This window comes from Passer montanus, unplaced genomic scaffold (assembly GCF_014805655.1).
Source record: "Passer montanus isolate IOZ18808 unplaced genomic scaffold, ASM1480565v1 scaffold47, whole genome shotgun sequence".
Classification (NCBI taxonomy): domain Eukaryota; kingdom Metazoa; phylum Chordata; class Aves; order Passeriformes; family Passeridae; genus Passer; species Passer montanus.
Window position 1 is genome coordinate 3,140,403 of NW_024369596.1, and position 18,333 is coordinate 3,158,735.

Genomic DNA, 18,333 nt, shown 5'->3' on the forward strand with positions numbered 1-18,333 from the left:
CTGAAGCTGCAGCAGTTCTGGGGCTGGAAAAGGATTGTTCTGTGTGCCTGAGCTGTGAGGAGAACTGCTGACACTTGATGTGAAGCTCAGAGTCACACACTAAGGCAGAATCCAGAAAATATGTGGGTTTTATATTTTCCAGAATCTATAAAATATAAAAGCTCAAACTCAAGGCAGCAGCAGCAGCAGCTGGGATTTCACCTAGGGCAGCGAGGAGGGATGCTGAGAAGGGCACTGAGGGGAAGGAGCTGGCACAAGAGCCTCATCCCATCAGCCAAGGAGCAGCAGATGCTCTCCCTTAGCGTGGGGTGAGAGGACAAGGTGATTTTGCAGCTGAGATGTTGCAGCAGCTCTTTGTGACTCGCAGGCTGATGGAGCTGCAGCAGATGGCTGCTGGAGCCACTGCTGTGCAGGCACCTCTGGGCTGGGCCTGCCATCAGCAAGGTGTAAATATGAGAGTTAATTTGGGAAGAGACATCTTCCCTGCGTAATTCCCTGCTGGGAAAGACTTTGGATCAGGAATATTCCTTAGTTTATTTAGCGAGAATTTTAGGAGCTTGTTTTTGGCTTCAGTGAGAATGCAGCCCTTGTCTTTTAAATAAGGTTATGCCTCTTGATTTTGGTGGGAATTCAATTCAAAATTCAATTCAAAAACAGAATTCTGGTCCTGAAATCACTCATTCCCCCGTCATTTACCCCTGCCAGAGCAGGGGAGACAAGGCACCATCCAGAGGACAGGAGATGGAGTCAGGGTTTTTGGGGAAAAGCCTCCAAACAATGGCCTGTCCTTAGGAGATGAGTAAGCTGGAGCAGCCTCAGCAGTTTGTGTTTTCCAGCAGCTCTGGAGACAGGCTGGTGGCTCTTCTCCAGGCACACTGAGAGTTTGCCTCTCCTCATCACCATTCCCAGCAAATCCTGCCATCTATAAATAGATGCTGAAGCGTTTGTGGCCTTTATTAAAAGGCTCAGAGAGAAAGAAAGGCTCAGAAATTGTGTGGCAGCTCCTGGGGGCAAAGGGAAGTGGGGTAACCAAAAAATCCTTGGTATTCTCCAGACCAGTGTCCTTAAAAAATGTCATATGGGCAAGGCAGGAAAGGGATTAAATTAAAGGGAGGAAGGGCTGACAGCTGGGAGAAATTCACTTTGTGCAGAAATAGAGATGGGTCCTAAGTGAGAACTGAGATTCTGTTCACATTGGGAGTCTGTTCACAGTGAGATATTCACGTTCTGGGGTCACTGAGGATGGATCAGTGCTGACTCCAACGCTCCACCAGCATTTGGACAATGTGGGGAACAATTCCTCAGGGCAGGGCCAGCCCCTGTTGGGAGCTCAGGAATAATCCAGTAGCTCAGTGTCATCCTTGCACCCTAATTCCAGCAGGTCATAGATCAGGACCAACATCATAGTGGGTTTTTCCTCCTGTAAATCATATAACTCACGCAGGTGACCTATTTTTGTCCCACTGGCAGAGTCACTCGGGGCTATTTCACCAGCTGTGAAACCCCTGTGAGATTTTATCCTAACTGCTGCTATCAGGGAGCAGCTCCTGCTGTATTTAAGGCACTGAAAAGTGCCAGCTCTGGCAGCTCTTCCTGTCAAAGTAAATGACCACATCCATTACCTGATAATGTTCTTTTTTTTTTTTTAATGACTAAGCAGAGGTAACTGAGTCAGCAGAGGGTCGAGGCAGCTTCTGTAATTGCCTGTCACATTTGAGTCCCCAGGGTTTTGGCCAAAGTCCTTGAGTATCTGGGAATAAGAGCTTTATTCAGTGACCACCATCATTAGGCAGGGCCCTGCAGGGAGAGTGGGGTCTGTTAAACCCCTTTGGCTGCCCTGAACTGGAAGCACTGGGGGGAATAAATTCCCAAGCAGGTGGGAGGGGGAATAGGCAGCACTGAAAACTGCAGGAGCAACAGGGCTGAGTCCCTGCCAGGGGGAGAAGCTGTTTTGGGCACAAGAACCCTGAAAACTGCCCAGGGAGAGGCCCCAGGTTTCTGCTGAAGCCACAGCTTGTGCTAGAAAGGTGAGAGCAATCTCCCTGCAGCCATTAATTCCCAAACTTGGGAGCACAAATCCACAGCCAGTGACATGGACAGGTCCCCAGGTGATGTTAGTGAGCATCCTGTGGTCATCAGGAGGGTCCTGCACTGTCCGTGAGAATATTCCAGGGTTGGGAGGGCCTCCCAGGCCAAAGTTTGGGAATTGTTCTGTGAATTGTTTCTAAGGAAACAGCCCATGGAGGTGGAATTGGTCTCCTCACGTGTGTGCATCACCTGGCAAGGTGCTCTCAGGGCAGCACTGAAACCCCAATAATAATGAAATAACATCACAACAGTAATTACCACCGGCTCCTGCAGGCTACAGAAACATCCTGAGAGCAGCCTGGGCACAAGGAGCATTCCCAAACACAGTGTTCTTCTATTTTTGGCAGGTCCTACTCCATTCTGAACACCACGTCTTGCCCATCCCTGCAAGCCTTTGCTGATGGAGCTCTGGAGAGAAGGCAGCAGGAGGACCAAGGGCCAGGGGACCCTGGGCCACTCACCATCATCTGCCAGAACGTGCAGGTGGGGACCCCACAGCCAGAAATCGTTAGGGACAAGCTTCCAGTGAAAGGATTTTCCCCAAATATTTCTCTTTTCACTCCCTGCAGCACAAGTTACAGAGTTTTTAATGACACAACCCCATCCCCAAACTGCCTCTTCAGCTGGGGTGGCAGGACCCCATCCTGTGCCCCCCTCAGCAGCTTTACAGCACCTACAATAAATGTGAATGTACCAGGATTACATGTATAGATAAATGTACAGGATTATGAATTCCCAAAGAGCCCCACAAACCCATAAAACAATAAATCCTGCAGCCTTCCCTGGGATGTCTGCACAAGGGCAAAGCAGGAGGAGCCTGCTGCTGGCTCCTGTGGCTTGCTCAGGTGCCTCTCCTCTCTGCTGAAGGTCAAACCTGCTGTCACTGTGATGCCTGGAGCAGAGGCTGGGCAGAGTTAAAGGAATAAAGCAGGGATTTATTAAAAGGATTTCAAAGGGCACACCTTGGGCTGTACAAGAGCCTGGCCAAGGCTACACCAAAGATGGCCCTGAAATAAAAGTTTTCACACTTTTATAAGTTTTGGTCCATTTCCATACTGGGTTCATTGTCCAGTTCAAGCTCCAGCTGATGCAGTCCCCCCCTCCCAGGTTGTTCTCCTCCATTCCCTGTTTGTCTTTTTTGGGGCTGAAGCTGCAGCGGTTCTGGGGCTGGAAAAGGATTGTTCTGTGTGCCTGAGCTGTGAGGAGAACTGCTGACACTTGATACGAAGCTCAGAGTTATGTACAGAGTCTGGCAAATATAAAAGCTCCATCTGAAGGCATCCATTCCCTTGCAGCCCCTGAGGATCAGCAGCCAGCCGGGCCCTCAGAAGCGCTGCCTGTTCGTCTGCAGGCACGGCGAGAGGATGGATGTGGTTTTTGGGAAGTACTGGCTGTCCCAGTGCTTCGATGCCAAAGGTGAGCCCGGGGTGTTGCACACAGGTAAAACCTTACAGAAGAAAGGCCTTATAATGTCGTAGTTGAGATGGTCACAACACAAAGCAACACTCCATTTTCAGAAGGTTTCAAATCTGGTTTTATTTCAGCATGGATGCTTTTTATACAATCTTACAAAACTCTTCAGTTTACTCATTGGTCAGGAAAGGTAAACAAAGTCCTCATTGGAACAGGCAGTTGCAGGTTTCTCTTATTTATCCTTCTTTCTTTCTTGGTTTCTATGTCAAGGGCCTTGATATGAAATTCTTTCAGGGGTAAAAGTGGATCCTCTTATCAAACTCCTCTCTGGCTCACAGAAGTCACTGTAAAACCTCTTCCACATTATAAAATGAGGCCTTGCTATTTCAGCTGAATTTACAGGTAGCCTTTGAAGTTCCCATGGAAAAGAACCATGAGAATGGGTTTACATAACAATCTGTTCTTGTCAAAAGGCAGCTTGAATGTGTGAAAACAAAGAAATCCAAAAAGAAAAAATGTAAACACCTGTGTAAAGAGAGAGTCTTAGCACGTACACACCTTCTAAACAATTAATTGAGTGGCAAGAAAGAATTAATTCTAATAATTCAGTTAGTTTTATTCTAACCAATTAGAATAAAACACAATAACTTGGAAATTGGATAAAAAATAGGCTGTAACGTTACAGTGGAGCCTTTGCTGCTGGAACTTTGAAGTGTTCTGCCCATTGTTATTCACTTTTATTGTTATATGGGGGTATCCCAGGATTTCATGGAAGAAGAAGTGGCCACTGCCTGGTGGAAGCTGTGGGTTTTAACACAAAATGATGATTTTTGTGCAGCCTGCAGCAGCAAGTCATCCAGAGAGGAAATACTCCATTTGGCAATATTTGGGAAAATACTGCAGGAGTGATTGCACTCTGCAGTTACATCACCAAGGAGAAAATGCAGTCATGATGATGGTAGTCAGTGTTCAATGAAAACATTTGCTGCCATCAGAGAAAAATTTTGCACTGCTGGCTCTTGTGAAATGGAGCCATTGACTTGTTAAATGAAAATAACACTGCTCAGAGTGGTTTTTGGGGCATAAATTGCTGTTTTCAACCCAGTATTATGCTCGAGTTTCATACCAGTGAACAAATTATAACTTCAGGCTCTGTTGGCTTAGAGCTGATCAGAAATCTGTCCTAAAAGTCTTTCCTGTATTCAAAACCACCAACACCTTTAGTGAAAGGATAATTTCACAACTCCCTTCATTCTAAACTATGACTGAAGAGCTCTGATGTTCTCTCCTCCTGTAAAAGTGGAATGTTTGTTGTGGGATAGAAATGACATTCCCTTGGCGAAATCAGTCCTAAAAAATAAAAATAAAAAAAATTAGAACCTTAGCAACATTCTGTGCTGATTTTGAGCTGGTGAGAGGTATTTAATTTAATTTTTGTGAGATTCCTGATGGATTTACAAGGGAAAAAAAAAAACTGTTCACAAGCCAGGCTTAGGCAGGACCTGCACACCACAGCCGAGGTGGGGGGAGAGGGGAAAATCAGGTGTGATGTTCCTGCCTCTGCCTGGGGAAATAATTTCAGCTTGGCACCTCTCCCTGCAGGCAGGTACATGCGCAGTAACCTGAATATGCCTCACAACTTACCTCAGAGGAGTGGTGGTTTCAGGGATTATGAAAAAGATGCTCCCATCACCGTGCTGGGCTGCACGCAGGCCAGGCTCGTGGGTAAGTGCTGCTCAGCAGGCAAAGCCTGCAGCTGAAGGAGGGGGGATCTGGGGGGGATTTGGGAAGGAATTGTTCCTATGAGTGTGGCACAGGTTGTGCATCCATGGAAGTGTCCAAGGCCAGGCTGGACAGCGTTTGGAGCAAGCTGGGGTTGTGGAAAATGTTCCTGCCCAGGGGATTTTTGGGTTTTTTTTCCATCCCAAATAATTCCATGGGTTTGGAGCAACCTGGAGTTGTGGAAGGTGTCCCTGTCCAGGGGTTTTTTGGTTTTTTTACATCCCCCATGATCCCATGGGTTTGGAGCCACCTGGTTTAGTGGAAGATGTCCCTGCCCAGGGAGGTTTTGATTTTTCTAACCCAAATGATTCCATGGGTTTGGAGCAACCTGGGGTTGTGGAAGGTGTCCCTGTCCAGGGTTTTTTTGGGGGTTTTTTTTCCATCCCAAATGATTCCATGGGTTTGGGGCAACCTGGAGTTGTGGAAGGTGTCCCTGTCCAGGGTTTTTTTGGTTTTTTTTCCATCCCAAATGATTCCATGGGTTTGGAGCAACCTGGTTTAGTGGAAGATGTCCCTGCCCAGGGAGGTTTTGATTTTTCTAACCCGAATAATTCCATGGTTCCATGAAGATCTTGCCCAGGAAGGTTCATTCTCTCCCTCCCACTTCCCCCCATTATCTTCCCCTGCTATCAGAGAAAAGAAATGTGCAAGGCAGAAAAAAATGGATTGATTGGATGCCCTGAGCTAAGGGGATTTAAATCTTTCAAGGAGCTTTGCCAAGTCCCTTCACCTTCCCCAGCAATTTCCCTCTTCCAAAGGAAACCTCATTCCTTCAGCTGCTGAGGAGAAGGCAAAGCAGAGATGTAGGACTGGGGGAGATCAGAGCCATCAAAGGATGGTGCCTTGGGAAGATTTTGTTATTATCCACGTTGTGGAGCAGTGCAGCAGTGTGGCTGTCACCTCCTGCAAAATCTGCTTTTTTCACCCAGTTTGCCACACCCGTATCCTTTTATCAGTCTGCCTGGCTTTATATTGTCACAAATCATTTCCAGTGTTCTCCCATCCTCACCCCTGCCTCCTGAGCCTGCTGGTTTGTGCACAGACAGAAAATCCTTTGCCAGGAGCACATCTTGAGAGCTGTGATGAGGGAGCCCAGCCCCTCAGACACGAGCTCTGAGCATCTCCAACTCAGATCCTTCCGAGCACTCCTTGCTGGTCACATCCAAAGTGGGGCAGCTAAAATTATCTTGCCTTTTTGAACACAGATAAATCAGAGTGCAGCAGCAGGAGGATGCTCAGGCTCCACATGGCAGCGGGGTTTGCAGTCTGCACAGGACAGAAGGGACCCTGGGAGTGTCACAGCACACTTTGCTGGTGCCATTTGGGGGACAGGGACACACTGAGGGTGGCATTAAGAGCTCCAAGGACACTTCACTGTGGCATTCAGAGGATTAAAGGGACACAGTTTGCTGGTGGCATTAAAGAGGTCCAAGGACACACTTTGTGTGGCATTAAAGAGGTTTGAGGACACACTTCAGTGGTGGCATTAAAAAGGTCCAAGGACACATTTTGTGTGGCATTAAAGGGGTCCAAGGACACATTTTGTGTGGCATTAAAAGGGTTTGAGGGCACACTTTATGTGGCATTAAAAGGTTCCAAGGACACATTTTCCTGGTGGCATTTGGAGGATCTTAGGATACACTGTGCTGGTGGCATAAGCGGGTCCAAGGACACACTTTGTGTGGCATTAAAAGGGTTTGAGGACACACCTCATGTGGCATTAAAGGAGTCCAAGGACACACTTTGTGTGGCATTAAAAGGGTCTGAGGACACACTTTGTGGCATTAAAGGGGTCTGAGGACACACCTCGTGTGGCATTAAAGGAGTCCAAGGACACACTTTATATGCCATTAAAAGGTTCCAAGGACACACTTATGTGTGGCATTAAAAGGGTCTGAGGACACACCTTGTGTGGCATTAAAGGGGTCCAAGGACACATTTTATGTGCCATTAAAAGGTTCCAAGGACACACCTTGTGTGGCATTAAAGGGGTCCAAGGACACGTTTTGCTGGTGGCACTGAGGGGGTCTGGGGACACACTTTGCCATGGCATTCAAGGCTCCAGGGACACGGCTGCAGCTGTGGTGGCACCGTGGGACCTCCACAGGATTCCTGTGATGACCCAAGCCCCTGAGCAGCTCCTGTGACACGGGGCTGGCAGGTGTCCCTCTCCTCAGTGTCCCCTCTGCTCCCAAGGCATTTCTGGGTCAGCCTGCCGTGGTGACAGCCACGCTCAGGGTGAGTGTCCCCTCCTTGCTGCCACGCCTTTTCCAGAAGGAAAATGTGGCTGCTGCTCAGTGGAAGCCTGAGCAGATCCCTTCTCTCCTTTGATCTGCAGGAAAATTAAAAACCCTGATCCAGGAATATTAAAAACCCTAATACAGGAGTATTAAAACCCTGATACAGGAATATTAAAAACCCTAATACAGGAGTATTAAAACCCTGATACAGGAATATTAAAACGCTGACATAGGAATATTAAAAACTCTGAAACAGGAACATTAAAATCCTGATGCAGGAATATTAAAAACCCTGATTCAGGAATGTTGAAACCCTGATGCAGGAATTTTAAAACCCTGATACAGTAATATTAATACCCTGACACAGGAATATTAAAACCCTGATGCAGGAATATTAAAACCCTGATTCAGGAATATTAAAACCCTGATGCAGGAATTTTAAAACCCCTGATATGAACACACTAACAAGCCTGGCAGTGGAGGTGATTCTCACCCCGTTGGCAATGGTCTCCCAGCAGTGTAATGAGATTTATGCTAGCAGAGACTCCAGCCCATTGAATTCACCTGGGTTTGAGTTGTGTTCAATCATTTGATTTATGGCTTACAAATGCAATTAAATTAAACCCAACACCTTTACAATTTTTCTGGCTGCTTCTTTGGCCAGACCCACGAGAAGCAGCTCCTTGCAGTGCCTTTCACCTGGATTTACTGACAAAAATCAGAACTTTCTTGCAGGTGAAGCCTTGCTAGAAACCAACACCATTGTAGACTACATCTACAGCTCGCCGTCGCTGCGCTGCGTGCAGACAGCCCACAACATCCTGAAAGGTGAGAGCACAGGGGAAGGCTGGGTTCTTAAAACATCCTGACAGGTGAGAGCACAGGCTGGGTTCTTACAGCATCCTGACAGGTGAGAGCACAGGGGACGGGCTGGGTTCTCTCAGAATTCTGTCACTGTTTCCAGGCATGCAGCAGGAGAACACGCTGAAGATCCGGGTGGAGCCAGGCCTGTTTGAGTGGACCATACACATGAAATATTTTTTTTTTTCATTTTTATGATGAATAATGTTTTAATTATTTACAAATCAGTTCTAGGGCATTCTGTCATAGAATTCTCTCCATTTCGCAGGCATGCAGCAGGAGAACACGCTGAAGATCCGGGTGGAGCCAGGCCTGTTTGAGTGGACCATGAAATAAATTTGATTATTTTTATTTTTTTATAATGAATTTTTTTAAAATTATTTACAAATCAGTTCTAGGGCATTCTGTCATAGAATTCTCTCCATTTCGCAGGCATGCAGCAACACATGAAATATTTTTTTTTTTCATTTTTATGATGAATAATGTTTTAATTATTTACAAATCAGTTCTAGGGCATTCTCTCATAGAATTCTCTCCATTTCCCAGGCATGCAGCAGGAGAACACGCTGAAGATCCGGGTGGAGCCAGGCCTGTTGGAGCGGATCATGAAATAAATTTAATTATTTTTATTTTTTTATAATGAATTTTTTTTTAATTATTTGCAAATCAGTTCTAGGGCATTCTGTCATAGAATTCTCTCCGTTTCCCAGGCATGCAGCAGGAGAACATGCTGAAGGTCCAGGTGGAGCCAGTTTATGATGAATAATGTTTTAATTATTTACAAATCAGTTCTAGGGCATTCTCTCATAGAATTCTCTCCATTTCCCAGGCATGCAGCAGGAGAACACGCTGAAGATCCGAGTGGAGCCGGGCCTGTTCAAGCAGACCATGAAATAAATTTAATTATTTTTATTTTTTTATAATGAATTTTTTTTTAATTATTTGCAAATCAGTTCTAGGGCATTCTGTCATAGAATTCTCTCCGTTTCCCAGGCATGCAGCAGGAGAACATGCTGAAGGTCCAGGTGGAGCCAGGCCTGTTCGAGCAGACCATATACATGAAATAATTATTTTTCATTTTTATAATGAATATTTTTTTACTTATTTACAAATCAATTCCAGGGCATTCTCTCAGAATTCTCTCCGTTTGCCAGGCATGCAGCAGGAGAACACGCTGAAGATCCGCGTGGAGCCGGGCCTGTTCGAGTGGACCAAGTGGGTGTCGGGGAGCTCGCTGCCCGCCTGGATCCCGCCCGCAGACCTGGCTGCGGCCACGCTGAGCGTGGACACAACCTACAGGTACCACGGGGGCTGGGGCTCCCGCGGGGCTCCGCACCCAGCTCTGAGCAGGGGGGAGCTCAGGGCTGACTGGAAGAGCTGCTGAGGCTCTCAGAGGAAACTCGGAGCAGGCTCGAGGCTGCTGTGCTGAATGTGGCCTGAAAATTACATATAAATATATACATTTTTAAAAATATATAGAAATATTAAATATATATATATATCTATGTCTGTATGTATGTGTATATGTACATTTGTATGTATATATATAAAATAATATCTATAAATATGTACATATATGTATATAAAATATATACATGACCTGAAAATTATATATATATATAATATATATGTGTGTGTATATCTATGCTAAAATATATATAATATATAATATATATATTAATTCTATACAATATATGCAGACTATATATATGACCTGAAAATTATGTTATAAATATATATAAAATATGAAATATATAGATAAATATATTATAGAAGAGATATTATTTTTATATATTTATATATAAACTATATAAACACATGAATGCATAGAAAATATATACACTATGTATGAAATATATAAATATTGATAATAGATTGAATTCTTTATATATAAATTATATAAATATCATTATTTATAAAATATATATGTATAAAATAAGTTTTGCTTATTATCAAACAAATTTCCCACATCACTGGCAGTTCCTCCTGATCCCGGAGGTTGCACAGACCTTGCAGTTAGTTAGAATTCTTTATTTTTACAATATTCCCTGCTGTGTTTTTCTCCTCCCAGACCTCATATTCCCGTCAGCAAGTTGGTGGTTTCTGAGTCTTACGACTCCTACATCAGCAGAAGCTACCAAGTAACGAAGGAAATCATCAGTGAATGTAAAGGCAAAGGTGAGTGCTGCAGAGGGGATGGCAGTTCCAATATTCCTGCAATCTGTCCTCTGAGGGGATGAATTCCCACCCCGGAATCTCTCATCCTCTCTCCCAGAAGCATCAGAAAGTCCTGAGCTTTAATTTCAGATAAACTCTTCTTACAGGAGAGGGCCATAAGGTCAAATAGCAGAATTATTTTAGGGATCCCAACCCATTGGAATGATGGAAATTTATTCCCAAGGGAATAAATTGATTATTTTTCAGATACATCACCTTACACAAGAGGTCCATAAAGCCAAATAGCAGAATTATTTTAGGCATCCCACTGGAATGATGGGAATTTATTCCCAAGGGAATAAATGAATTATTTTTCAGATACGTCACCTTACAAGAAAGGGCCATAAAGTCAAATAGCAGAATTATTTTAGGGATCCCGACATATTGGAGTGATGGGAATTTATTCCCAAGGGAATAAATGGATTATTTGCCCTCTGCTGTGTGTTCCCAGCACTACATGGGACATTTTCCCTCCCCTGTCTGAGCTCCTCCAAATTATATTCCCTTAAAAACGTTAGAACATTTCTCCAAACACAATATTGAATTTTTTTTTTAATCCCTAGCTGTCATTGTTGATCCACAACATTCTGAGAATCCCTAAATTCTCAGAATTTGTGTAAATTCTGGTGTTTTCACTGATTTCCTCTCACTGACCTGTCTCTGCCTTCTAAGCTTTGATTTTAATGGTTTGCACACAAAACTCAAAAGCACAGTGGGGCATTGCTCGTGAAGGATCTCAGAAATGGAAATGCAAAGCTGCCACTGTGCAAAGCCAGCAAGTGAAATTAAAGTGTTTGTTGTAATAGGAATTAATTTTTGCGTAGGCAAAAAGCATCTGCTTCCCAACCCAGCTGAAATCTCACTGGAATTCTTGTTTTTTTCCAGAAAGCATTTTCAAACCAAGTAGGAGTGAGTTAACCACCACCCTGAAAATTGAGAAATGCTCTAAACATGTTAACAAATCTTATTTTCCCCTTCATTCACTATTGTATTTGTGGGGTGCCCCGTGGCAGGAAGGAATGATGAATCTGACTCCATGTTCTCAGAAGGCTAATTGATTATTTTGTGATCTATATTAAAGAATGCCATACTAAACCATACTAAAGAATACAGAAAGGATACACACAGAAGGCTAAAAAAATAATAATGAAAATTCGTTACTCTCTCCAGAATCCCAACACAGCTTGGCACAGATTGGCCAATGAGTCAAAACAATTCACATGGAACCAATGAAACAATCACCTGTGGGTGAACAATCTCCAACCACATTCCAAAGCAGCACAACACAGGAGAAGCAAATGAGATAAGAATTGTTTTCCTTTTTCTCTGAGGCATCTCATCTTCCCAGGAGAAAAATCCTGGGCAAAGGGATTTTTCAGAAAATACAAATGTGACAATTCTCAGTTTGATGTGTTGTTACAAAGTGTTTTAAAAGGCTGCTTGATCTGGGGCACCAGCCCCTCACCCTGCCTTTAGCTCCCTCCTCAGGCTGCGTTTCTCATTTTATTTCAGGAAATAACATCCTGATCGTGGCTCATGCCTCCTCCCTGGAGGCCTGCACCTGCCAGCTCCAGGGGCTGTCACCCCAGAACTCCAAGGATTTTGTACAGATGGTCCGAAAGGTAAGGGCCAGCAGGAGCAGGGCCCTGGCTCTGCGGAGACAAAAGCAGCTGGAAATCTGCTGGAGCAGGGTTTGGGCTGAGTTTCACTCATTTCAGGAGTCAGGAGGGTGAGCGAGAAGGGTTTGAGGGGCTGGAGTAGAATGTGGGGTCACTGACTTGAGTTGGTGCTTTGGAGGGTCAGATGCCCATTTAAGATGGGTTTGTAGAGAGACTCTTTGGTGCTGGAGAAGGGTTAGAGGGGCTGGGGCAGAATGTGGGGTCACTGACTTGAGTTTGGTGCTTTGTAGGGTCAGATGCCCATTTAAGATGGGTTTGTGGAGAGACTCTTTGGTGCTTTGTGGGGTCAGGTGTCCATCTAAAATGGGTTTGCAGGGACTATTTGTGCCTTGTGGGGTCAGATGCCTACCTGAGATGGGTTTGCAGGGTCTCTTTTGGGCTTTGTGGGGTCAGATGCCCACCTGAGATGGGTTTGCAGAAACTGTTTTGGGTTTGTGGGGTCAGATGTCCACCTAAAATGGGTATGCAGGGACTGCTTGTGCTTTGTGGGGTCAGATGCTCACCTGGGTTTGGTGTTTTGTGGGGTCAGGTGTCCATCTAAGATGGGTTTTCAGGGACAGTTTGTGCTTTGTGGGATCAGGTGCCCTCTTGAGATGGGTTTGCAGGGACTATTTGTGCCTTGTGGGGTCAGATGTCCACCTGAGATGGGTTTGCAGGGACTCTTTAGGGCTTTGTGGGTACCAGGGGCTGTGCAGAGAGCCCCAAACCCCTCCAGCACAGCCAGCCAGGCACTTCAGCCCTACAGCACTTCCCCTGCTCATCTAAAGAGATGTTAACCACCAAAAAGCTGGAAATTATAACAGGTTTTTATTTCCTCTCCTTTCCTGCCCTCTGCAGCTCCCTGGGGTATTCCGGGCTCATCTGGGAACCCCTGAGCTGCAGGAACATCCACATTTCCCCCAAAGCTGTGCTGGTTTGGGACCACATTTACTTTGAGCTGGTCCCTATTTAAACCTACATTCCATTCAAAACAACATTCCATTCAAAATTACATTTTTAAAACTGAATTCTTAAACCTACATTCCATTCAAAACTATACTTTTAAAACTTGATTCATAAAACTACATTCTTAAAACTACATTCCATTCAAAACTACATTTTTAAACCCACATTCCAAGGGCATTATCTTGGTTTTTTCCCAGTGTTTTGCACAGGCAGTGGTGCACAGTCTGTCAATCACCATCTGAAAACGGACTTTGGGAGAGGGAAAGAGAGAAAAAAGGGTGAAATCTTGGAGTGGGACAGCAGGGCTTCACCCCTGGGGACTGCCCAGCTCAATCCCTGCTTTTTGCCTGAATTCCCACCTCTCTCCTCACAGATTCCCTACCTGGGCTTCTGCTCCTGTGAAGAACTGGGGGACACTGGTGTGTGGCAGCTCACAGACCCTCCCATCCTCCCTCTCACCCACGGACCAACGGGAGGCTTTAACTGGAGAGAAACCCTCCTGCAGGAGTAGGGAGAAGCCAGCAAGGCCAGCCCTTCCCAGCGCTGGAGAACGCCTCTTCTTCCTCCTTGTGTTTTATTGCCAGCAGGAAAAACCCTCCTCGTCTGCCCTGCGGCTCCCTCCAAGCACATCTCACACAGCCACAGCCCTGCCCACAGCCTCATTTACAACAAAACGGGCTGATTTGAAGGGGGGAAAAAATATTAAAGTACAGCTTGAGGCTCTTGCACAGTTCAGGGTTGGTTTCCTCACCTTGAAGGCGCTCTGGTGACACTTTCACTGCCACTGCAGGGACAAGGAGCCCTGGGTCAGGCAGGGTGCTGGGGGTGTTTTCTCACTGCTGTTTTTGCAAAGTGTCTGCAGCCTTGTTCAGCACCTCGTGCTTGCTCCACTGCCAGCCCCCAAAGCCTCAGCAGCTTCCAGAAAAATAAAAGGGTTTTGTTTCCTTCCCCCAGGCTGGAAATGAGTCCAGCGTTGCCTCTGCAGGCTGCCCCAGGTTGTTCCTCCCTCTCCTCTGAGCAGACAGAGGTGGGAGTGCTCAGAATGTGCTGGATGTTGGGCAGAGATTGGTTGGTATTTGGGAAAATTCTGAATTTTACATCAGTTACAGGTGAACTGCAGTTCCAGCTTCCCTAAAGAGGAGAAACAACTGGGCTGGAGCAAACCCCCAAAAAAAGAGAAATACTTGGGATGGAAGAAACCCCAAAAAAGGAGAAGGAATTGGGATGGAGGAAACCCCCCCAAAAAAGGAGAAATAATTGGGATGTAACAAGCCCCAAAAGAGGAGAAACAATTGGGATGGAGGAAACCCCAAAAGAGAAACAATTGGGATGGAGAAAACCCCAAAAAAGGAGAAAAAATTGGGATGGAGGAAACCCCCAAAAAAGAAAAACAATTAGGCTGAACAAACCCCCAAAAAAGGAGAAATAATTGGAATGGAACAAACCCCAAAAAAAGGAGAAACAATTGGGCTGGAGCAGCCCCAGAGGGGCTGAGCTCAGGTTGCAGCTGCCCATCCTGTCCATGCTCAGAGCCTGGCCAACATCCCAGCTATTCCCACAATCCACAGGATAAATATTCCATTATTTCTACTTTCAGGACTGTGTAACACCCCTTAGGCCACTCGTAAGTGCTTTATTTCAGCAGGGATGGAACTGAAAAGTCAGGGAGAAAATTTAGGACAGGGCAAGGGAAAAAAAAATCCCGTTCCTGTGTGGTTTTATCGCTGTCAGGTTCATTTTTAATTGCCAGTTAAATTATTTTTGGCTGTGTGCAGACATTCTGAGGAGCATTTCTGGCTTGTTTTCATCCATGCAAAAAAAAAAAATTAATTAAATACTTGACAATCACACCAAAAAAAATTTTTTTTTGTTTGCTGAGGTGTGTGAATTCTCCAGATTTTTTGTTTCATGCCAGCGAGGTGTAAATTGGGGCAGGAAATATTGTTGTATTCTAATATTTATTGCTCAGATCCTGCTGGAGTTGAGTGACATTAAAAGGAGATTTTAGGGGCACGAAACAGAGAGGGAGCAAAAGCTGAATGCACAATTTGAGTGGTGTCAGCTGCTCTTTGATATAGTAATAGAGAAAAAAGTGTTCTGCTTGAGGAGGTAGATGTTCAAATACTCTTCTTTAAAAAAATATATATATTTTTGGATGTTTGGGAAATATTTTGACAATTGTAGTCTTGTCTCGAATTAGGTGTCAGGAATCACAGGGAGAAAAATCTTATTTTCTTCAGCATTTTGAGTTTCCTTGGGGGTTTTGTGTTAAGCAGTCTCGTGTTGAAAAGGCTTTTTGGGTGGAAAAAAAAGAGAAAAAATGTTGTTCCTTTTAAATTTCTAATTGAGAGGTTAAAAAGACAAAAGAATTGCTGCTTCACTTTCACCCCATTAATGTGGATTTAATGCTCATTAATGTGGATTTAATGTCTCACCAGTGGTTTGTCCCAGAACATTCAACTTGAGCTCTCCAAAATCTTTTCCTTCACTGTGAGCTGCATCAGATCCCAAGTTTTATTCTAACAGCACTTCCCAGGTTTTCCCTTCTCTCCACAATTAAGGGAAAAAAAAAAGCTGCAAACCTGCCAAGAATAAATAGTTCATTTTCATCATTTGCAATGTATGGCTTAGGGAAAAAAAAAAAAACCAAGAATTAAATTGACATTACACTCAAATCAACAGAGCTTTGCTTGTTTATGCAAAATGAGGATCCAGACCGTGATAATTTCAGTAAAAATTGGTATTTCCCTTTTCACTCCACGCAGCAGTTTCAGACAGAAGCTGGCTCAGGCCAGGGGACTCTGAATTTAAAGTGAATTTAAAGAGTGATCGTTTTTATCCCCAAATAATGGCTTTGGTTTGTGGTTTGGTTTAATTTCGAAAGAGGCACAGAGGAAATGATTTGGAAATGAGAAGTAGGAGGGATGGGGGAGCAGAGTGCCGGGATGGTGTCGCTGAACAAAAATGCAATTAACAGTGGCTGTTAATTAACAGGTTGGCTGCAAAGGCTCTAAATCACTTCTTGCTGCTCCCCACTTCCTCAAATTCATCCCCCAGGGACTCTTCATAACCCACAACAGAAAATACTCAGCCAGTTCCTTCATTATTTCCCCTTGAAATGTATTTTCCAAACTTTCTCTCCATGACATCTCTTCAGACTTGATGTTACCAACAGCTCCTTTTTCTTTCGGTTTTCTTTCGTTTCATTTTCAACCTGTTGTATCATTCTGTTTATTATGGATTTTATTTTTTATTTAGCGTGAGCAGATTGTATTTATTTGAGAAAAAAAAAAACGTTTGCTGTTTTAAAAACCCAATAATTGTATTGCCAAAAAAGTTTTGAGTGCTAACAACTGTCAAAACAACCACTGCGTTCGAATTTGCTTCTCACATTAAATGGAACTCTGAAAAGTCCGGCACAAATATCTCGAAGGTGATTTAATAAAGATGCCAGGCACCCTTCCTAGTTCAGATCTCCTCCGGAGCGTGGTGGGATTTTGAGCTGCGTTTTTCTTTTTTTCTCAGGCTGAAATTCACTCACTTGACAGCAGATGGCACAAAATTCCCCCGACTCCGGCTCGCCGTGCCCGGGGATGGGCTTTTCTCTCTGAATTCAGATTTTCCCCGGAGTTATTTCCCTCTCGGGTCTGGCTGTGTGGGACAACACAACTTTCAAACCAAACTCACTTTTCCAACACATCTTTCTTAATCTGGATTTTAAATTTTTTTTATCTTTCAACCCAGCTGCTCTAAATTCATGACTTTCAGCTCTGTCTTCCAGTAAAATTGATTCATGATGATGAACACAAAAGGAGATTTTATCAACCCAATACCCACTGAGTGATCACCTGAAACAGGTCCTAATAAACCAGGAATAAAACACACCATGTGTTCATAATTCATTTTCTCCACTTCACTCAAGCACACACAGGTTTTAAACAATAAATATCTAATTAAATTCCGTTTATTTTGACTGTCATGGTTGTCCACACCAAATTTTGAGCAGTTGCAAAGGAGGGCCAGAAGAGGATCTGCCAAAAATTCTTTTTGGGAATCACAAACCATGAGATAAATGTGATGTTATCACACAGGCTGCAATCATCAGACCTGCAAGGGGAAACCCCAATTTTGTCCCCTGGCACCTGCTGGTGTCCCCATCCCTCCTCCCAGCACCTCCTGCCACAACCACAGGCAGCAATTCCTTTTTCCACTGCTGCTCCTGCAGCATCCCCGCAGGCACAGCCAGCCAAAAACCTCCTGGCAACACCACAGTGCCACAAAAGGGACTTTTTCTTTTTAGTCCAAGCATTTAAAATGGGTTTTTAGGCAGCCTTGACACATCCACGAGTGACATTTTTTAGTCCAGACATTTTAAATTGGTTTTCAAGCAGCCTTGCCACATCCATGAGTGACTTTTTTTTTTAATTCGGCATTTTAAATGGGGTTTTAGGCAGTCTTGCCACATCCACAGGTGTTATTTTTATAATTCAGGCATTTTAAATGGGTTTTTAAGCAGCCTTGCCACTTCCACGAGTGACATTTTTATAATCCAAGATTTTAAATGGGTTTTTAAGCAGCCTTGCAAACTTCCACGAGTGACATTTTTAATCCAAAGATTTTAAATGCATTTTCAAGCAGCCTTGCCACTTCCACGAGTGACATTTTTTAGTCCAGCCATTCAAAACAGGTTTTCAAGCAGCTTTGCCACTTCCACAAGTGTAATTTTTATAATCCAGGCATTTAAAATGGGTGTTGAACTGCCTTGCCACATCCACGAGTGACATTTTTAATCCAAAGATTTAAAATGCATTTTCAAGCACCCTTGCCACATCCACGAGTGACATTTTTTAATCCAGTCATTTAAAATGGGTTTTTAGGCATCCTTGCCACACCCACAAGTGTCATTTTTATAATCCAGGCATTTTAAAATGGGTTTCAAGCAGCCTTGCCGCAGCCACCGCTGCCTTCCTGGCCTGGGCAGTGACATCCCGGGCCACCACAGCAGCAGGGACACCCCACTCCACGCTTCCCAGACCTTTTCCCTTCCCCCTGCCCGCGATCCCCCCGAGCTGAGCCCGTGTCCCGCTTTGGGGGCTGCTCTGAACTCG

The 18,333-nt window shown here is 44.5% G+C and overlaps 1 protein-coding gene across 2 annotated transcripts in view; it reads left to right on the plus strand.

Annotated features, from left to right (window-relative positions):
• The window catches only part of UBASH3B (ubiquitin associated and SH3 domain containing B), a 66,707-nt gene extending 50,920 nt beyond the window's left edge, over positions 1-15,787 (plus strand). For both annotated transcript variants that reach the window (XM_039722005.1, XM_039722006.1), the window contains exons 7-14: positions 2,436-2,571; positions 3,384-3,504; positions 5,104-5,226; positions 8,259-8,351; positions 9,539-9,683; positions 10,456-10,562; positions 12,114-12,223; positions 13,599-15,787. In XM_039722005.1, coding sequence (XP_039577939.1) covers positions 2,436-2,571; positions 3,384-3,504; positions 5,104-5,226; positions 8,259-8,351; positions 9,539-9,683; positions 10,456-10,562; positions 12,114-12,223; positions 13,599-13,736 — 973 coding nt within the window. In that variant the 3' untranslated portion in view covers positions 13,737-15,787. The remainder of the gene's footprint in view (positions 1-2,435; positions 2,572-3,383; positions 3,505-5,103; positions 5,227-8,258; positions 8,352-9,538; positions 9,684-10,455; positions 10,563-12,113; positions 12,224-13,598) is intronic.
• Positions 15,788-18,333: the final 2,546 nt, after the last annotated feature.